Raw genomic sequence first — 23,174 nt, 5'->3', positions numbered from 1 at the left:
ATTATGTTAGATTTTTTGGCCCATGGCTCTATAGCCCAAATAGATAAACAAACTAACACTATCAGAACAAAAAATTGAAAACCCTACTGTCTGTCTCTCTCAGTCTCTGTATCCTACATCGACAACGAAATCGACAACGAAACTCACAACGAAACCGACAATGAAACCAACAACAAAATAATTTCGACGGTGGCTCTGTTTCGCTGGGTTGAGCCTTGAGGTAAGGTTTAACCATTAAAAGTGAAAATTCAACATCAGGGTTTGATTGTTATTTATTTTTATGCTTTGTTATGAAATCTTGTTGGCTATAAATATGGTTAGTAAGAAAATGTAGTCCTCATCTATGTGTATTGATTCTGCCATTAATCAATTGGAAAGCTTAATTGCATTTTTTGAGAAGTTTCGAATAGATGGGTTTGTCTCTAGTTTAATTATTGCAAATGTTATTGCATGTGAAATGGACATAGATCCTGTTTTTTCGACTAAACGTGTTAAGAAGATCCCTAGAAAATATTTTGATGATAATACTTCTAATGTTGAACAACAATCGCCAGAAGAATCTTTTAGGATCAACTATTTTTTAGTATTGGTTGATATGTCTCTTGCATCCCTAAAACATAGGTTTGAACAATTGAATGAGTTTAATGACTTATTTGGGTTCCTTATGAATTCTGGAAAGTTGAAGGCATTGAATGAAAGCAAATTGAAAAAAAAGTGTAGCACATTTTGTAATGTATTTTCTCATGAAGGTACGTGTGATGTTAATTTGAGTGATTTGTTTTCTGAACTAAAAATACTACAAGTTGCTTTACCTAGTTTGGATATGCCCGCTGCTGAAATTCTTGATTTTGTAATGTCAATAGATTGCTATCCTAATGTCTCTATTGTATATCGAATTTTACTAACATTGCCTGTTACGGTAGCTTCTGCTGAAATAAGTTTTTCTAAGTTAAAATTATTGAAAAATTATCTAAGATCTTCGATGTCTCAAAATAGATTGAATGGACTTGCTATTTTATGTATTAAAAAAGATTTTTTGAAATATATTGATTACAATACAATTATCAATGATTTTGCATCTAAAAATGCAAGAAGAAGTCACTTTCGTTGACAATTTATGTTGCATCTTTGTAGATATTGGAAAGTTATTGAAGATCAACGGTGAAACACAAGTGAAGTTTATGCGTAGGGCCCCAATTTCGTGCTTTCGCCTAAGGCCTAAAAAATCTTAGGAACGGCACTGGATGCAGCATTTGGGGTGATATTTATGCCATGTGGAAGGTTTGTCGGGAGCATTCAATTTTTATTATGAGTGATGGAAGTTCGATTAGTTATTGAGACGATACTTGGTGTGATGATAAATGTTTGGTGAAAGTTTTCCCCGAACTTGCTTCTATTTCTATTTGTAGAGATGCATCGGTCAAATATATGTTGACATTTGGTCTAGTGGTTTTGGTAATCGTATCAGGTATAGAAGAAGAATGGACAATGAAGAAAACATGTTGAATGATAGACTTTTGTTCATGGTTAAAAATAAGGGGTTAAACCCATCTTCTTAGGATTATATGCGCTGTCGTGATCCGAATAACTTTCATGTAAGACATTGTTACACTTTGTTCAATAAAGTTAACCCAATTGATCCTTGCTGTGAAAATTTATGGGAGTCTAAGATGCCTACCAAGATCTTCTTTTTTGGTTGGAATGTTATTCACGGCATAATTCTTACTAAAGATAGATGTATGAAAAAATGCATTATTGTTTTGAATCGTTGTCGTATTACAAAGATGTTAGACAATTTCTCATTTAATTTTACATTGTCACGTTGTTGCAAATATATGAAGTTTTTTGTGGAATTTGACTGGAATACAATGGGTTATGCCGTAAACTGTTAGTGACTATTGAGAGACATGGATTGGGCGACTAAAAATGCGAGACTTAGAAGATGAGTCTTTATCCCTATAATTTTATGGTGTACTATTTGGTTGAAAAGAAATCGTAGAACTTTTAACAATGAAAGTAGGCCGTTAATGATTATTAACAATGAAATTATCATGACGATGTCGGAGATTAGATTCGGAAAACTTGTGGATTCGTGTTGAGGTATTGCTCTTCTTGAAGATTTTCGAGTCAATTAATTATTCTAATGTATCAATTTGTACCTAACTTTTTCATATTATGCTTTTATCGTTGTGATTATACAAAATTTTAATTAATGGACGAACTTTTAGATTTTCTCACCAATATATTAAATAAAATTAAATTAAATTTCCCAAATTGATTCTAATCAAAACAGAGTAAGAATGTAAGTTATTTACATTTGGATTAGCCCAATACCATCCCAATGTCATTCCAATGTCTTATATATACATATATTTGTATAAAATGAAAAATAATAAGAAAATAATTTTCATTTCTTTCCTTCTTAAAAAAAAATGATAGAAAAAGTTGAAAAGAAATTTCCTCCGTGATTCTATAACTTTGTTAAAATTTGGAGTTGACCAGTTTCTCTTTTCTTAATTTAAATTTAAATTTAAATTGGTGTTATAATTTTGTGGATAACATATTTAGTTAATATTTAGCTAGATCTCATCTAGAATTTTTATAATTTCAATAATATTATAAGAATTTGGTCTCATTTATGGTTCACATCCACAAATTATTTTAGTAATATTTTTTTAGAAAAAATGTTAGATGTGGAGTTTTTTTATTCAGTAAAAATTTATTAATTTTTTTATTATATTAAAAATATAAATATACATAAATGAGTAGTTATCACTTAAAATAATTTTTTTTTATCAATAATTACCGACTTAAAAATAAGATTTTAAAGTCACTTAAAAGATTACAAAATATATTTTTTTTTCTTTTCTAATGATTTTTATTTTAAAATTTTTCATATTTAACACTTAAATTCACATTTAATTATCTTAATTTTATAAATATTATTTCTTATTATTTATAAATTAATTTTTAATACATAAAATTTTATTTAAATTAATAAAAATTAACTATTCATAAAAAAAAATAATTTAATTATTTTTGAAATCTCAAAACTTTTAATGTGAAAACAACAAAAAGTAAAATTAACTATGCTGCCCACTAATATGTTGACACTTTTCCTTTAGACACGTGTAACCACGCCGGAATCTTTTCTAAAAAAAAAAACTTAGAAGATTCTAAAACCTTCCCGTCGTCCTGCCTCTTCATAGACTGATCACCGGGAATCTCCATGTCCAAACCGGCACCGTGACCGGAGAATCATCAGAAAGTGATTCAATGAAATACATCGTCAACAGCTAACCACACGTTTCCTCAACTCAAGAAATGGAGATTCGTATTTCTTAAACTTTGCTTCCATTCTCCATCTCTGTTCTCTCTCTTTCCTCCTTTTTCTCTAGGGTTCACTGTGATAAACCCGGTCTACTGTGTTCTACTTCACGCTCCGATCGGGTATCTGGGTGCTGTATTGTAAGTGATTCCTCATTTCTCATTAGAATATATTGATCGGCTTTAGGGCGAGATTTTGAATGAAGGGTTGTCAATGCTTTCTTGTCATGAATTCCGCCAGTATGAATCTGTTTTTTATCCATAGAGAATGATAGTTTTATCTGATTTTTACCTATCGGTTTAGTTTTCTTCTTATTCTGGTTCCTTGTTACTAATCGAATTTTTTTTGTTAGATAAGTAGTATTCAGTATACTCCAGTTTAAATGAAAGATTTATTACTTGTATTGATACCTTTGGGACAGCTTTCTCATTGCATTCAAAGTAGTTAATTGATTCGAGTTTCAGTTTTATGGTGTAGTGTTCATTGATGATCTTGTTTGCATACATGTACTTTCTCTTCTTATTCTCTTTCAATGTGTGTGTGTGTGTGTGTGTGAATTTGGGTTGTAGGGGAAGCGATGATGAGCATTGATGGGTGGTTCTTTGTCCATGTACCTTGAGAGATGTATTTTTGTTGTCGTGTTAATAATTCTGCAAAAGATATTTTACAGTGGCTGATAGGTTTCCTGTCTTTAAGTTGTTCAAATTTATGTAGAAATTAGCGAACCGTAGTAGAACTTTCCTTGTGAGAGCAATATATGTAAGCGGGGAAGTTCATCTCCAGGAAGTTATGCTTTAGTCATTACGTTTCTACATTTGTATCTTATGCTTATGACTGGGGATGTTGCACACTGTTCTTAAATCTGTACATGTTTGGTAATAAAATTGTATCAATTGGTTTCCAAAATGACAAAAATCAAGTTCCATTATGTGGCAAACCACATGAAGTTTCATTTTACACGTGTTCCAACATTTGCTTCTTTCTTCATTTGCTGTTTGGATATTAATTCTCTTCTGTTGCATTATTCAGTTCTGCTGGTGATCCACTTTTTTCTGGCAAATTGAAAACTGTTCATCTAGAACTCACTGTAACTAACTTGACAACTGGTTTTATGGGTGGTACGTTAAAGGTATGCTTTCTTCTGGCTAAACTTAACTAGTATATGCATATAAAAATAAAATGAAACAGTAATTATTGAAGTTGATCTTTGACTGCTTCGAGATAGTTTATATTAAAGAATGCATAACTGCAGGTTTAGGCTATGGATGAATCTGAAGTTCTTCTTCCTGGTTGGTTCAGCAAAAGTCCATCTGAAGGCGAGTCCCATTTGTTCTTTATCTGTTGCTTTATTTCTGGGTTAATTGGGATTCTGACCATAGCTTACACGGCATTCCAATGGAGAAGAAACATCAACTTGAGTTGGATGAAAGCCATAGCCAGATCAAAGAAAAACCCTATAATAAGGAATAAAGTTCCTGTATATCCTCATACTTGGGTATTGGAATTTGCTTCTCGAGGGAAAAGTGTAAGTTGCTGCGTCTGCTTAAAGTCAATTTCTCCTTCACAGGCTTCGGGGACTGTGGCAGCTCCTGAAAATTCTATACATCGTTGCAATTTATGCGGTGCAGCTGCTCATTTGAGTTGTTCATCAAATGCCCAGAAGGATTGCAAATGTGTTTCCATGGTTGGGTATGACAATGTGATCCATCAATGGGCTGTTCGTTGGGCAGAGGTCATGGATCAACCTGATGAAACATCTTTCTGTACCTACTGTGAAGAGCCATGCAGTGGGTCATTCCTTGGGGGTTCTCCCATATGGTGTTGCTTGTGGTGTCAAAGGCTGGTACATGTTGACTGTCATAACAACATGTTCAATGAGACAGGTGATATTTGTGATTTGGGGCCATTTAGAAGGTTGATTGTGTCACCAGTATATGTTAAGGAACTTAACCGGAGTTCCTCGGGGGGATTCTTGAGTTCTATTACCCATGGAGCCACTGAAATTGCTTCTTCTGTTCGTGCTAGTATTAAGAGTCATAGCAAAAAGTACAAGCAGGGAGTTGAAGTCTCCAATGACACAGGTGATAGCTGTATTATTGCAGACACTTCTTCTGAAAGTACTGACATTTCCCACACAGTTAATGGTTCTCATATGGTAGAAGAAAGCAGTAATGGCACTTCGGAAACGGGTTCTCCTGCCAAGCATCATGAGCAATTAAAAAGATTGGGTTCCAAACCAAGCTTCAAAAAGAGTTCGTCAATCGACAAGGATGAATTTCAGATAGTGGGGATGAAACATAGATATGAACTGATGGACTTGCCACCTGATTCAAGACCTTTATTAGTTTTCATCAACAAAAAAAGTGGAGCTCAACGGGGAGACTCACTCAAGCAACGACTGCGTCTTCTCTTGAATCCCATTCAGGTACTAGTTCCTTTTGCATTCATGCTCATTTATCAAAAGGAAGGCAGAAGAAACAAGTGGAAGGGTCGGAGCAGAGAAGGTCAAAGAAGAAATTCATATTATGTATTAGGATATAGCTCATGTTAGGCTGAAACCAATCTTTGAACCTTTGGATTTGTGATACTAGGAAAAGGGGATTCGTTGTTATTTGGTTCATGTTGTAAGCATAGAAGGTTGACAGTTTTTTTATTTGACTTAACTAGGACCAGTCAACTGGTATTATGAGCTGCCAGTTTTTAGCCTTTTCTTTTTCTGACCTATATTTCTTAATGATACCAATCCATCCATCACCAGGTTCTTGATGGGTAATCTTTAAAGTCTCACTTCTCTACTTAAGCCTTTAATTTAGGTTATCTTTGCTGCACATTGAGTGAAACTGAAACGAGATCAATTATAATTAATAGAATTGACATAGCCATAGAGAGAGGATAGAAGAAGATCAGAAGAACGGCCAGCCCAAAGGCCTATTGAGAAGAGAACCTGAACTATTCAAGTTTATTCAATAATAATTCAACATATCTAAATGAATTAAATCCTACTACTTGAATAGGGAATTACATAACCACTTATACCTACTAGCCTAACTACATCTAACTACTTTTAATCTCTTATTACTAACTATTTATTTAATATTCATACAAATTATTAGGCATCCCTATAGGCTGTATGGATCATAACAAAAACAAGAAGTTTATATTTAGGTTTTGTAGAAATCATTGTCATGTGATGTCTGATTAAAAAGGCTTTTTGAGCAATAATATAATTCTTAATTGAGCTCCCTGGTTTTACTGGATATTTCTGCATTGATAACATAGACATACCTGTTATACAATGTTAATTGATTGACTATGGTACTTTTGTAGAAATATTAAGTTATATTTACTTTTGAAACCTTTGCTATTTATACATGAAATTTATGCAAAAAGTGTTCTTACATGCTTGTGAAAGGATGTCGGACTTGTGAGTAAGAACCTTGCTGTTCTATTGCTGCAAATTAGCCATCTAATAGGCCAGTTTTAGTGAGAAGTAGGTGTTAATCTGGTTGTTTTTACATATTCTATAACTACCATTTGATAAAATGGGTAGTATTCTTCATGTATCACACTTGGCTTCTCTTAAAAATGCACATAATTTTCTTTGTTGGCTTGTTGTGTATTTAACCAATATCTACCTCTGTAGGTTGTTGAGCTTAGCTCCACACAGGGACCAGAGGAGGGCCTTCATTTATTTAGGAATGTTGCTCACTTCAGAGTTCTTGTATGTGGAGGAGATGGTTCTGTTGGCTGGGTTTTGGATGCGATAGACAAACAAAACTTTATTTCTCCTCCTCCTGTTGCAATTCTTCCTGCTGGAACAGGAAATGACTTGGCTCGAGTTCTAGGTTGGGGTAGTGGCTTGGGATCCATGGAGAGGCAGGGAGGCTTGTGCACTGTTCTTCGTCACATTGAATGTGCAGCAGTTACTATTCTGGATAGATGGAAGGTAGAGATTCAAGATCAACAGGGAAAGCATATTCAATCTATGAAGTTCATGAATAACTACCTTGGTGAGATAAGCTATTCATCAGAACTTTTAGTGTATACTTATAACCACACATGTAGAGGAGCAGCCCATATGTGGCTTATTAGCAAATGTTTCCTACCTTAATGCTTTTTAGGGCTTGATACTCGCAGTTTCATTTTAGTTATTTGTAGTGGGTGCATGCAGAAAATACATAACTCAGCCCATAATTTGAGGCTGTCTCATTCTTTCTTTATGCATGATTTGGTCATGACAGAGATGTAATATATACACAAAATGTATGTAGAAACAATTTTTGGATTGAAGTCTAGAATCTCTATCAATTTCTCTAAGTCTCTGCTCTTCTCAAGAACTCACAAGATTTGATTCTTATCACAAATCTCCTAGACCAAATGGTAGTTGTTGTGGAGAGTAAGGATGCACAACTTTTATAGCTATATTTAATGATGATAAGTAGGGATGTTTGCAATAAAAGCAATCTGTTCAACACTCAGACATGGCTTTAACTTTTATATAAAGTAAATAATTTGAGGGAAGAGAAGGGAAATATAAAAGCTTAGGTATGAGAAGTGTCATGTGGTACAGGTTAGATTGTTGTGCTACTAGAAAACAATATTTAAATCAAATGAATATAATTAAAAATGAATATTGATGTTATTAAAAACTAGAACTAGTAGTCAGAATATAGTCACTAAGTAGGTCTGTGAAGATATAAGGTTCACAAACAGCCTATTTCAAAAGGTGAGAAAAATGCTTCCTTGGGTTAATTGCGACGTGTAACAAAATATATTGTCCTTAAATATGTTTTAGTTCTGGTGTGTCCAAACATTATATTTATGTCAGTGTTGGAGAAAATTGCTATATGTTCATTGGATGTTGGACTTTGGTGGACCTGGAGTTAGGGATCTCATGCATACCATAAGTATTGCATTTTTTCATTTTTATATATGCCTGAAGTCCGTGGACTGGTGTGATATGGCCCCTATGGGCACCAAAATTGGCATGTTGCATACAAATCTTTGGGTAGAACAAAATCCTAATTCCAAATTTTGGGGCAGCCCTTAAGAGTTTAGTTTTTGTTGTGAAATATGACTTACATAATTATCAACCAATTTTTGATTGACAATTAAAAATGTTTCGTGATTTGTTATTTTTAGTTAATTATTCATAAATAATTTTTTTATTATGAATAATTAACTAAACCCTGCACACATGGGGTTGCTAACTAGGCACAGTGGAGCAGCCTGGGGCTTTGGGCTGTGTTATGCTCTAAAGTACCGAATTCACTGTGGCCTGGTGCAACTGTGTGTTCAGTAATACATTCATTGAATGATTGGAAGTATGACATGCCATATGGAACTGTTTGACCATTTATCTAATTGTATGTGTTGTACCAAAGCTTCTTTTCTTTATCTCCTTAAGATTTTAATTACTTTTGCTTCAGGTGTTGGCATTGATGCAAAGGTTGCATTGGAAATCCATAACCTAAGGGAAGAGAACCCTGAGAAATTTTATAACCAGGTGCTTGATCTTCTTCCAGAATTATAGACTTATAGTGAATTCTCTGTTAAAATTTTATGCACATATTAATGAGATTCCAACTCCTCTATGACTTGGATTTTGCTACTTCCTGGATTTTCTTTTAGGTTCTCAGCTTAGGTATTTTGGTAAAAAAACATTTTACAAGTTCTATTCCATAGAACACATTTAATGACTATAAACTCAACTTGTATTTTCATGAAAAAGTTCATATTTTTTGTGATTTTTTTTCTTGTTCCTTTCCAACTTCTTCAAAGTTCCAAAGTTTGTAAGAAGTTCCTAGCAACTTGGTGTATGAACATCTCCTTATTGTTAGCTATGTTTTCAAGAAATACGGCCATGCTATTGGGATGGCTTACACTTTCAACGGTTCTAGCCAAAGAGATGGGACATTGCTAAGTCCACCTTGATATGAGGTGACAAACGTTTAGGACTTGAGATTAGTGTGAATAAAGGAAATAAATGCATTTAGGACTTGAAAATATAAAAATTATAATTTGAGCATGTACTTAAATTTATTAGACCAAAAGCATTTCTAAATGCTTGAACATAAATTTGATTTGCAAAGTGTAGAGTTCTGTTACAAGAGAAATATGAGGGTTAGGTAAACTAACCCTTAAATAAGTTGACAAGGCCTTTTAACCCACGCCAGAAAGTTGGGAATAAACTGTGTAACAACATTCATATTATTACCTAGCTTGGAATGAGCCTAGGTTGATATCTCCACACTCCCCTCAAACTAGGTGGTAAATTTCAACATAAACAAGGAGACCATGAAGATCTTGATTCAACAAAAAAATAGTGGCTTTGAAGACAATCACCTTTTAAAAATAGTGGTTTTTATCTAAATGTTTAATAAGATCTCTAGGTTTGGAATGTTACTGGTTCCCACAAAAAATTAATGTTTTCTGGAATTTAATTGAGGCAGGGAAGACATCCTGCCTAACTGAAAGAGATGAATGTTTCTACATACTTGTTTACTTGCAAATTCTATGTTTGATCATATTTTGGCATTTTCATTGGAGTGAACTTTGTTATTTCTTAAATTTAATCACATCAGTGAGCATTTCTGATCCCTAAATTATTGGTAACTTTTTGCAGTTTATGAATAAAGTACTTTATGCTAGAGAGGGTGCCAAAAGCATTATGGATAGAACACTTGCGGATTTTCCATGGCAAGTTCGGGTTCAGGTGGATGATGTAGAGGTAGAGGTCCCAGAGGTGAGTGCTAATTACAGCTCAACTGTTGTGTTGAACTGAGAACTGTTAGTTTTCTGGTGTGTTACCACCTAATCCATACCCTAATTGTTATTTACTATTTATTTATTTGTTCTGTTAGACTATATATTTCATATTTCTATGCGTGGTACAAATCATAGGGTGGAGATAATATATTATTTTTTTTATTGAAGAGAATACAAAGTTATTAAGGATGATTTTAATCCTATTGGCATTTAGCTCTCTTGTGCCATTGTTTTCCCTTGTTTCACTTCTTTTGTTATTTTGTATTTTTCTTTCCCTTTCACCACTATGTAATTATGGAACGCTTTTTGCGTTCATTTTTATTCTAATGAAAAAGTTGATGACCTCTTTCCAACAAAAAATAATTAAGGATAATTTTGAGATTTTAACATTGGAAGTGGCAAGTAACCAATAAAATGGAACAATTGTTTTATAGAAAGTTATCTAATAAAATTGAAGTAGTATTGTGATAAGCTATGAATTATGATTCAGTAATGTTTAGATCTAGGGCAGGACAATACCTTAGTAAGAGCTTGAAGTTGAATAGGATGAGAAGAGATAAGAAGAGAATTGTGATTACAGATTCTGCAATCAGATAGATGGGATTAGAATTGTAGAGGAGAATAGGAAATTGAGGAGAGAGAGTTATGACTAACCTTAGATTGAAATATTGGTTGAATGAATTCCATTCTCTGCCTTCTTAATCATTCAATTGCGGTAACTTCTTTTCCCGCCAAAACCAATTACAGCTGTCCAACCCAACTTCTTTTCCCTCCAAAACCAATTACAGCTGTCCAACCCAACTTATTTTCCCACCTTTTATTTACTACTATATAAAAGACTTTCTGTTAAAACAGCTTATTTGTAAAATAACTGCCGACGATTATACCCGGCAGTTTATTCTAGAGCTTACCGCCCTAATTCTCAATTCCTTTCGTAACATATTGATGTTCAATAATTCAAGTATCGTGTTCCTACCTTAGGTCTTTGTTTGTTATGGTATGGTTGTTCTAATATAGTGTACATATTAAGCAATGAAATGTTGTCTGATATGTTCATCTTTACTCTCAGGCTTCACCAATAGATCCTTCTTATCTTTGATTAAAACGCTGTGCAATTGTGGCATGTTTGAAGTTAAGAAGCTGGCTTGTCAGAAAATGTTTTTTTGGCAATTAAGACGTGTAATGAAATGCAATTTCAGGTTTAAAATATATTTTGTTGGATTTTTCAGGATTCTGAAGGTGTTCTTGTTGCTAATATTGGAAGCTACATGGGTGGTGTTGACTTGTGGCAGAATGAGGATGAAACATCAGACAACTTTGATGCACAGTCTATGCACGATAAGATTTTGGAAGTTGTGAGCATATCTGGAACATGGCATCTTGGAACACTTCAGGTAAGGTGAATCCTTAAAGATCTTTTGAACCTTATCCATATTTTGGAATTGGAATACATGAAAATTTGATCTTCATGTACATTGAATCTAATCATTACAAAGTCTTTGAAGAGTGACATAAAGAAAGTGATATATGGTAGAAACTCTTTAAAATAATATTCGGTAAATTAATAAACTCTCTAAAATAATAAATTTGTCCGGTCCCGACTTAGGCCAATGTAAAAAATTAAAAAACTCGATAAAATAATAAGATAATATTTTTTTGGGTGATCCCTTTATAATTTTCGGTTCCAAAAAATTCATAAATTAATAATTCATAGAAACTAAAAACACATATATTACACTCTATTGAAATATGATTCAATAGTTGTAGGGTTTCCTTTAAAGTTTAAGTCTATTTGGAGCTCATCTCTAACTTTTCTTATTGCATCAAATAGCTCAGGTGTTGTATTTTTGTATTATATCACATTCAACGCCATAAGTGCTTCCAAAAACACCGCATCATCTTCGCCGCTGTCATCCTCTGCATTGTTCTCAATGATAGTACCCACAATATCTTCTAAACTCTGAACCACCGAACATGCTTCATTTTCACTTGGGTAGTTCATTAAATTGTTGATATCAATCTTATTACGATAGTCACATCGATTGATCATAGTCTCGAGGTTCATTAGATTGATATTGTTCCTTGACTAACTTTTAACTGAAATTTTTCCTCAAGTCATCTTTGCAAGTCTTTTTGTGTGCTTGCAGGATTATCTCTGTTGTACTCATACAACTCCGTATTTGATTTGACATAGTTGATTTTACAACCCCTTTTAGATGAGAAGCCATCTTGTGAGATATGATTTGAATACTCTAACACATTCATGTAATTTATATACTGTATGCCAAACTTGCTTAATAATACATTCACATTTGTTCCTCTTGTTTACATTTACAGTAGTACTTCAAAAGTCATTTAGTACTTCAAAAATCATTAATAGTGTTAAGCTTGGAGTCCCAATGTTCGCTGCAACGTAATTCTAAGAGGCATAGACTAATTTTCCTTTTCGTTTGGTATGAATAATTACTTATTTTATACGGATATATGAATTATACGTTGAATACTTGAATCAATTAAAAACTATTTAAATTAATAATTAATCAATAAATTAATAACTCTTTAAATTAATAAATTTATCCGATCCCGACATTATTAATTTAAAGAGTTTCTAGTTTGATTCCTCGGCTAGATTGGTTGGATGTAGTCCACTCCCAAAAACAACACTGACAAAAAAATCCTAACCAAAAAGATTCACAATTTGTCTTAGATTAGTAAACTTTAATTTTGCAAATTCAGATAAAGAAAAGAGGAAATTGAAAGGGGAGGAATGCTAAATTAGAGTTGTATAAGATGGTCATAGACTCATAGTTTACCAATGTATTAATAGTAAGAGCTCATATTAAAGGCTTGGAAACCAAGATTCAGAATGACAACATTTTCTAATTCTCATATTTTGGCAAACGTTATTGTTATTGTTGAAGGAACCACAAGGCTTCTTCTTACTACAGTAAATGTGGTGGCTTGGTCATTATCTACAATAGTTTCCAACCTCCACTGGATTTACTATAATCATAACTAGATATAAAGGAGATGGGCTTGTGATAGGCCCTTGCAAGGCTTTGAAAAAATAAATAAACTATTCAATATTAATAATTTCAAAAAGTTATATAAACAATTCAATAAGATCATATGCACACAATGACACGTGCTAAGAACGTGATGCTAAACAATAATACGATATTCTAATTGTATCTGGCTTATTACTAGATATTGTCTTTTGATATAACGGTGACACTAACTTTTCACCAATCAATTTATTAATCTTGTACTTTCTTTTGCACAGGTTGGGCTTTCTCGTGCCCGAAGGTTAGCACAAGGTCAATCTATTAAGATCCAACTATGTGCCACATTACCTGTCCAAGTGGATGGAGAACCTTGGATTCAACAACCATGTACATTGACTATAACACATCATGGCCAGGTTCTACTTCTGAATGTATTTATTTCTGAATGCATATTTGATATATAAACTTCATTTTCATATTTACAAATGGTTGCCTTAAGAGACTTGCAAAAAGGTTGTGTTGAAGTATATTCGAGGTAAGTTAGAAATATTAGGATTATGGACGCTACAGTAGACGGATATTCCTTTTGTGCGTTACTAGTGAGGTTTCCGATTTATGTTGGCAGTATTTATTAACAATTAATAATAGAATGATCATGAGTGGAATCTAGTAACCCATCATGAATGTCAATTAATTAGAAAGTTAGTCTAACTCTGAGCTTTTTTCGAACCTATCTAACCATGTATGTAGAAAGCAACGTTTATGGTATGCTACAGTGGACAAATATTCCTTTTGTGCTTCACCTGTGAGCTTTTACTTTCTACACCCACCTTGTCAACTACCATTGAATCGATAGCTCACACCCATTTCAAGTTTTTGTTCATGTCCCAAGGATCAATTACTCTGTTTCTCTGTTTAAGATGCTTTTTTCTTATAAATGAGATTGATATGGCTAGACTATGAGCTATTGTTTCGGAAAGAGGTTTCAAGTATATCTCTTATCCAACCTAAATTCTAAGGATATTATAGCTCTATTAGAAAAATTGTTGACAATATTAAATCTCTATGCGTTGTCTCATAGAAGAGACTCACATAAGTCACCGCTTATGCTAAAGGTTTTTATTTTCCAAGAAACTCCTGTCCTAGTCTTTATTTTGATCTTTATGTTAACTCCTAACAGTTTGCGTTAGCTCTTAACAACATGCAAATGTCCGTTCTAAGCATTGGCACGCCATTAATATTATTAGGAGCTACTGATCAAGGAACGTGAGATAGGCTAGTTTTTACCGGAATGAGAATGTCGCTTCTTATCTTAATGACTCATAGCAAACTATCTTAATGCTCTTGCTTATCCAGTTAGTGTTGTACGCCAATTCATGGCGTCCTTTAACAACGCATTGAGAAGAGTTGTGCACAATCTTAAGTATCTTAAAAGACCCGGACAAAGAATTGTGCATAAAAATGTGAGTCATCAAGAAGTACAGAGGTTATGTGATGTCAACTACACAATACTATGTCTTTGGGGGATGTAATTTGACTTCTTGGAAGAGTAAGAAACTTATTGTAGTAGTTGCATTATCAAGCGCAAAAGCGAGTATCGACCTATGGTTCATTTGACATTTGGATAAAGAGTGGTATGATAACCAAGTTGCCATCATGAAATAAATTCTGCATTCTCATACAACTCACAAGATATTTTTTTTGAATCTTGCGATACACTATTCAATTAAAGAAAAATCCAATATTTATCTAGAGTTACTGGAAAGTTGAACAAAACATATCTAAGTAGACTGTCATTTCTTTTGCAAAAAACATGAAGGCATCATCGCTACTATTACTAAATATGTTCACATTGGTGATCAACCTGCAAATATGTTTCCTAAAACATTATCTGGGAATTGATAAAGGTCATGGGCTTGGTTGGCATCTTTGCTCAAATTTGATTATGTATCAATTTTATTTATTTCCATATTCCGAGTATTGTAACAATATATATACATATCCTTACGCATACACCTATATAACTAGTGAATGAAGAAGTATTGCATTGATAATTCTCTATAATATTGTCTTCTACTGTTAATCATTGAGCAATTGAACATGCCATCTTACTACACTATTTTTTAACCAGATGAATGAAATGAATATATTTATAAAGCCCTTAGTTTTGTTGTTTAAATGGTTAACTATTTAGAAGTTGTTAAATGTTGTATGGATTTTCTAGTGTTAGGTAGGACTTAGGAGCTTGGCCAATCTACACAAGGTTTTATTCATTCTCTCTAAGTGTGAACTTTTTGATCAATTTATGCAGCTATCTGTTCTTTAGCGACCTTATATTTAAGTTTTTTTAATATATATATATATATATATATATTTTTTTTTAAGCATATGTAGCCTTACCTTATGGCTGGGGATGTGAGACATTGATTCCCCAGTTATGACAAAATTAACCACACAAATACCCTAATGTGCTTTCTTGGTCAAAATACTGCAATTCATGCCCCACCAAAAAAAATTGATATGGATTGTTCACTAATACATAATTGTTGTCTTTTTTTATTTTTTACTTTTGCAGTCTTTATAGTACCAATATGCTGTCTTTTGTTTTGGTGCTATTTTTATTTGTCTTTTTATCTAGTGATATAATGCCTTCTGATGATTCTGGCTCATTTCTGTAGGCATTCATGTTGAAGAGAGTAGCAGAGGAACCTTTGGGCCATGCAGCTGCTATAATTGCTGATGTACTAGAAAGTGCTGAAAGCAGTCACGTGATTGATGCATCACAAAAGCGACATCTTCTCCAAGAAATGGCTTTGAAGCTTTCTTAGTTTGTTTGCTTGCTTGTTTGTTGTATAGCTTGCGAGACTCTCGGGTATCTCTCTTCTAGACCTGCCTTGTGTTTCGATCGGCTTCTGTAGTTGTTATTTCATCCATTGTTGTGTATACTTCAACATGATGCCTTCTTACCAAATATGCGTGTGGAATATGTACCTTGATCAATTTTGAGTATCGAGAAATTGTGTTATCTTTTCATTTTTCAAGTATGTATTCTAAAGTCTGAAGTTTATCATGAATGATAAATTTTGTGTTATCTTTTCAATTTTCAAGAATGTATTCTAAAGTTTATTATGGTTGATGATAGTTCAAATAGTAAGAGTCTTGAATTAAATTGATGATGAGTTTCTGTTTTATTCCTAATGAAAATATTCCTAATTAAAATACTTTGATCAAGTGAGAACCATATTGTCTTTTTTAAAACAAAATTCAGTCTCAAAAGGTTTAGATATATTTAATTTTGGGAGTAATTTAAATCCATATCTAGGTGGCGTTTGTTGTATGATATTACTTATATAGGTATTAATTATAAGGAGTATAAATTGTAAAGGGGTATTAAGAGGTATAAGTTATATATATTATTTGTATTTGGTTGAAAGTATAAGAGAGTCATAAATTGTATAAATTTTATAATTTTATGTTTGGTTGATATTATAAAAATGTTGTATAAAATGTAAAAAACATTTTTATCATTTATATTTATATAAATTTAATTTAATTGCTAAATTAATATTTATTTAATTTTGTTTATTTTATTTCTCTTCATTCACGTGTTTTTTAATTATTGCTTGTAATTTGTAAACACATTCTATGTTATGTTATAAAATTTGGTTAACAAATGTAAATCTTTGTTCATGTTGAATATTAAAATTTTACTTTTCACATGTAGTTTTTTTATTATTTTACTTATTTGTTTATGAAAAAAATTTAAATTCTTTAGATCTTATTTAAGAATCAAATTTCATACTATTATGACTTTAGTAATAAGTATTTTTTTTACCTTATTTAAGAATATATTTAATTGATAAAGAAAATGATTGACAATCAAGTTACTCATGACTCACATAATTAATAAGATTGTCCTATTAAATTTTACCACAATATATTAAATTATCTTATATATTTTATAATATATTAAATTATCTTATATATTTTATAGAACCAACAACTTATTTAAATTTTTATTTATTTAATATTTAATATTATATATATTTAAATAGAATCTAGTTCTAATATAAATTTTTTAATAATTTTAACATTTCTAGAATTGTGGGAATAAATGAGCAATAAAATTAACTTCTTATATACATTCAGGAAAAGGAAAGTATAACTAAAAAAAAAAGTTTGTAATTAAGATAACATGGAGGGCTAAAAAAAACATAATCAAAATGTAAGGATAAATATGAAAATAAACTTTCAATGTAAAAACATAAATGAAAATATAAATAAATATGGAAGATATATTTTTATACAAGTTTGTAACTGGTTCAACTAGGTACAAGTTTATACCTAGTTTGAATTATAAATTATATAACTTGTAAATATTATTTATATAAGATATTCAACAAAACACTTAATTAAATTTACTATTAGTATTATTATATTATATCTATAGTTTAAACTCTCCTAACAAACACTACCCTAGTGTAAGCTCGTGGAAACAAAGCTTAACCATGAATAACAGTGGAGAAAGCACACAAACATCTTCTGAAGATAATTTTAAATCATGCTCTTGAATCAAACTGTTTAGTACCAATTCTCGTGTTCATACCAGACAAAAGTAAAGATGGATTACCTTAGGGTATTCTAAACACTACAAAATTATTCTTATTTTTTTTTTAATTCAGAAGTTATATTTTATGTTTTACTAAATAAATATATTTAGTTTTATATTTTTAACCAAAATAATTTTTTAATTGGTATTATTAACACATACTTTACTTAAGGATCGGATCTCGTAAGTGCTATGATTTTTTAATTTTTTTTGGAATGCCCGTGTGAGAGGGACTCTAGGTGACAACCTAGCCCTTCCTGCACGACACGGAGGAGATATCCATTCAAGATAAAGTGAGGCGTCGTTCAATAAATGAAAATTGCCATATTTTTATGATTAGGTCTTTGTTGATCAACTTGATGACAATTGTGATAGGGTTAGAAAATATCTAATTTCAGTTTCACTTGATCAAAAATATCATTGTAAACCTAGTAGTCCAAATACTTGTGTTTGAGAATTGAGATGAAATGTGAAGGTGATTTACAGTTCTAAAGCAGGTTTTGCTTGTATGTTCATGAAGTCAATCCCCCAAATAAAAATCAAGAATACCATATTTTTACAAATAAAGCAACAAATCATTTTCTTACAAATTACTGGTTTAAAACATATATTTTATATTTTCACTTAATAATTATATTTAAAATAATAATTTAAAAAATAATTTAAAATTAATATTTAATTTTAATTTTTTAGAAGTATAATAATTTAATTTATATATAATCTACTTTAATTAATAAAATCAATAATAATTTTAAACAAAGTTTTTATTTTAATTAAAAAGTTTAATATATATAATACATTTGTTTAAAAAATTACTATAATATCCATTCTTCAAAGTTTTTGAATACATATGAAGTCTAATATATATTTTCTCAGATCAGATCTTCTGCTACCGAATTGGGTGTTCCCCTGTTGCGGACCAATCAAAACTCAGCATTATTATTATATTAATAAATTAAAATTGGGTTGAAAGGAAAGAAAGAGAACCCGGAACCCGTATTTTATTCCGGGTTCAGTAGAAACAGAAATGAGTGAAGCTTCTTTCGCTTCACTCTGTTTTACATGACCATTGAAGAGACAGTTTACACTGTTTTACATAAGGTTGTCCATATAAAACTGATTGATATATATTCACTCAGGTGAATATAAAATACATTCATGTAAAAGCAGTTTATATGATAGAAGTGAAGCAAACTTCACTTGATATTAAATTTGTAAGATATTTAAATGAATTTACTTTAATTATTTTATATGATTATATATTAAATATATATATATATATATAAACATGTTCAAATTTTTTTGTAATATATTTAAATAAATTTGTAAAACAAAATATTTTAAAATTTATTTGTAAAATATTTTTAAAAAAAATATTTAAATTATTTTATATTTTATATAATTATATATTAAATATATGTAAATGTTCATGTAAAACTACTAACACATTTATGTAAAAACATTTATACGTTAATGTAAAATCATTTATGCCTTCATTTAAGTCTGCAAAAAATATAAAAAAAAATAAGCGCTACCAGGTGAAGCTAGCTTCACCTGGGTATTATCAGCGCTCAAATGAGTGAAACAAGCACTACCAAGTGAAGTTTGCTTCACTCAATATTTACAGCGCTGATAAAAGTGAAGCAAACTTCACTTGATATTTACATTTGTAAGATATTTAAATTAGTTTATTTTAATTATTTTATATGATTATATATTAAATATATATATATATATAACAATATATTCAAAAAAATTTGTAATATATTTAAATAAATTTGTAAAACAAAATATTTTAAAATTTATTTTTAAGATATTTAAAAAAAATTATTTAAATTATTTTATATAATTATATATTAAATATATATAAATGTTCATGTAAAACCATTAACACATTTATGTAAAAATATTTATATGTTCATGTAAAAACATTTATGTCTTCATGTAAGTCTGCAATAGAATTAAAAAAAACAAGCGCTACCAGGTGAAGCTTGCTTCACCTAGGTATTTACATCGCTCAAATGAGTGAAACAAGCACCACCAGGTGAAGCTTGCTTCACTCAATATTTACAGCACTGATAGAAGTGAAGTAAATTTCACTTGATATTTACATTTGTAAATATTTAAATTAATTTATTTTATATGATTATATAATAAATATATATATATATATATATATATATATATATATATATAACATGTTCAAAAAATTTTGTAATATATTTAAATAAATTTGTAAAACAAAATATTTTTAAATTTATTTGTAAGATATTTAAAAAAATTATTTAAATTATTTTATATTTTATATAATTATATATTAAATATATATAAATGTTCATGTAAAATCATTAACACATTTATGTAAAAACATTTATACCTTCATATAAGTCTACAAAAAAACAAAAAAAAAAACAAGCACTACCAGGTGAAGCTTGCTTCACCTGGGGATTTACAGTGCTCAAATTAATGAAACAAGCACTACCAGGTGAAGATTGCTTCACTCAATATTTACAGCGCTGATAGAAGTGAAATAAACTTCACTTGATATTAAATTTGCAAGATATTTAAATAAATTTACTTTAATTATTTTATATGATTATATATTAAATATTTATATATAAAACAACATGTTCAAAATTTTTTGTAATATATTTAAATAAATTTGTAAAACAAAATATTTTAAAATTTATTTGTAAGATATTTAAAAAAATTATTTAAATGATTTTATATTTTATATAATTATATATTAAATATATATATAAATGTTCATGTAAAATCATTAACACATTTATGTAAAAACATTTATATGTTCATGTAAAAGCATTTATACCTTCATGTAAGTCTGCAAAAAACAAAAAAAAACAAGCACTACCAGGTGAAGCTTGCTTCACCTGGGGATTTACAGTGCTTAAATGAGTGAAACAAACACTACCAAGTGAAGATTGCTTCACTCAATATTTACAGCGCTGATAGAAGTGAAACAAACTTCACTTGATATTAAATTTGCAAGATATTTAAATAGATTTACTTTAATTATTTTATATGATTATATATTAAATATTTATATATAAAACAACATGTTCAAATTTTTTTGTAATATATTTAAATAAATTTGTAAAACAAAATATTTTAAAATTTATTTGTAAGATATTTTTAAAAAAATATTTAAATTATTTTATATTTTATATAATTATATATTAAATATATGTAAATGTTCATGTAAACCCACTAACACATTTATGTAAAAACATTTATACGTTCATGTAAAAGCATTTATAACTTCATGTAAATCTGCAAAAGAATAAAAAAACAAGCGCTACCAGGTGAAGCTAGCTTCACCTGGGTATTTACAACGCTCAAATGAGTGAAACAAGCACTACCAGGTGAAGATTGCTTCACTCAATATTTACAGCGTTGATAGAAGTGAAGCAAACTTCACTTGATATTAAATTTGTAAGATATTTAAATGAATTTACTTTAATTATTTTATATGTTTATATATTAAATATATATAAAACAACATGTTTAAATTTTTTTGTAATATATTTAAATAAATTTGTAAAATAAAATATTTTAAAATTTATTTGTAAGATATTTTAAAAAAAATATTTAAATTATTTTATATTTTATATAATTATATATTAAATATATGTAAATGTTCATGTAAAACCATTAACACATTTATGTAAAAACATTTATACGTTAATGTAAAAACAGTTATGACTTCATGTAAGTCTGCAAAATATATAAAAAAAAAACAAGCACTATTAGGTGAAGCTTGCTTCACCTGGGTATTTACAGTGCTCAAATGAGTGAAACAAGCACTACCAGGTGAAGCTTGCTTCACTCAATATTTACAGCGTTGATAGAAGTGAAGCAAACTTCACTTGATATTAACATTTGTAAGATATTTAAATTAATTTATTTTAATTATTTTATATGATTATATATTAAATATATATATATATATATATATATATATATATAACAACATGTTCAAAAAAAATTAATATATTTAAATAAATTTGTAAAACAAAATATTTTAAAATTTATTTTTAAGATATTTAAAAATATATATATAAATATTTTATATTGTATATAATTATATATTAAATATTAAATATATATAAATGTTTATGTAAAACCATTAACACATTTACGTAAAAACATTTATATGTTCATGTAAAAGTATTTATGTCTTCATGTAAGTCTTTAAAAGAATAAAAAAATAAAAACAAGATACCAGGTGAAGTTTGCTTCACCTGATAGCGCTTGTTTTTTTTTATTCTTTTTGCAGATTTACATGAAGGCGTAAATGTTTTTACATGAACGTATAAATGTTTTTACATAAATATGTTAGTGGTTTTACATGAACATTTATATATATTTAATATATAATTATATACAATATAAAATAATTTAAATATATATATTTTCTAAATATCTTAAAAATAAATTTTAAAATATTTTGTTTTACAAATTTATTTAAATATATTAAAAAATTAAATATTTAGTTTTACAAATTCATTTAAATATTTTTACAAAATAATTTAAATATTTTACAAATTTAATATCAAGTGAAGTTTGCTTCACTTCTATCAACGCTGTAAATATTGAGTGAAGCAATCTTCACCTGGTAGTGCTTGTTTCACTCATTTGAGCGCTGTAAATATCCAGGTGAAGCTAGCTTCACTTGGTAGCGCTTGTTTTTTTATTCTTTTGCAGATTTACATGAAGGCATAAATGCTTTTACATGAACGTATAAATGTTTTTACATAAATGTGTTAGTGGTTTTACATGAACATTTACATATATTTAATATATAATTATATAAAATATAAAATAATTTAAATATTTTTTAAAAAATATCTTACAAATAAATTTTAAAATATTATGTTTTACAAATTTATTTAAATATATTAAAAAAAAATTTGAACATGTTGTTTTATATATAAATATTTAATATATAATCATATAAAATAATTAAAGTAAATTTATTTAAATATCTTGCAAATTTAATATCAAGTGAAGTTTGTTTCACTTCTATCAGCGCTGTAAATATTGAGTGAAGCAATCTTCACCTGGTAGTGCTTGTTTCACTCATTTGAGCATTGTAAATCCCCATGTGCTTGCTTCACCTGGTAGGGCTTGTTTTTTTTTTTGCAGACTTACATGAAGGTATAAATGCTTTTACATGAACATATAAATGTTTTTACATAAATGTGTTAATGATTTTACATAAACATTTATATATATTTAATATATAATTATATAAAATATAAAATAATTTAAATAATTTTTTTAAATATCTTACAAATAAATTTAAAAATATTTTGTTTTACAAATTTATTTAAATATATTACAAAATTTTTGAACATGTTATATATATATATATATATATATATATTTATTATATAATCATATAAAATAAATTAATTTAAATATCTTACAAATGTAAATATCA

General features: G+C 29.4%; 1 protein-coding gene across 2 annotated transcripts; it reads left to right on the top strand.

Annotated features, from left to right (window-relative positions):
• Nucleotides 1-4,327: 4,327 nt before the first annotated feature.
• Nucleotides 4,328-16,277, top strand: LOC124941475 (diacylglycerol kinase 1). Of its 2 annotated transcripts, XM_047481811.1 has the most exons (8): nt 4,328-4,457; nt 4,581-5,753; nt 6,972-7,338; nt 8,758-8,834; nt 9,954-10,073; nt 11,326-11,490; nt 13,380-13,517; nt 15,780-16,277. In XM_047481811.1, the coding sequence occupies exons 2-8, from the start codon at nt 4,590-4,592 to the stop codon at nt 15,927-15,929; spliced, it is 2,181 nt and encodes a 726-aa protein (XP_047337767.1). In that variant the 5' UTR covers nt 4,328-4,457; nt 4,581-4,589; the 3' UTR covers nt 15,930-16,277. The 2 variants fall into 2 exon arrangements, with proteins under 2 accessions (XP_047337767.1, XP_047337768.1); XM_047481812.1 differs by lacking the exon at nt 15,780-16,277 and having other exon boundaries at nt 11,326-11,495; nt 13,380-13,478.
• The last annotated feature ends 6,897 nt before the right edge of the window (nt 16,278-23,174 follow it).

Source organism: Impatiens glandulifera, chromosome 6, assembly GCF_907164915.1.
Source record: "Impatiens glandulifera chromosome 6, dImpGla2.1, whole genome shotgun sequence".
In the NCBI taxonomy this organism is placed as follows: Eukaryota; Viridiplantae; Streptophyta; class Magnoliopsida; order Ericales; family Balsaminaceae; genus Impatiens; species Impatiens glandulifera.
Note: the sequence above shows the minus strand (reverse complement) of the source record. Positions and strands in the feature narration are given on the sequence as shown.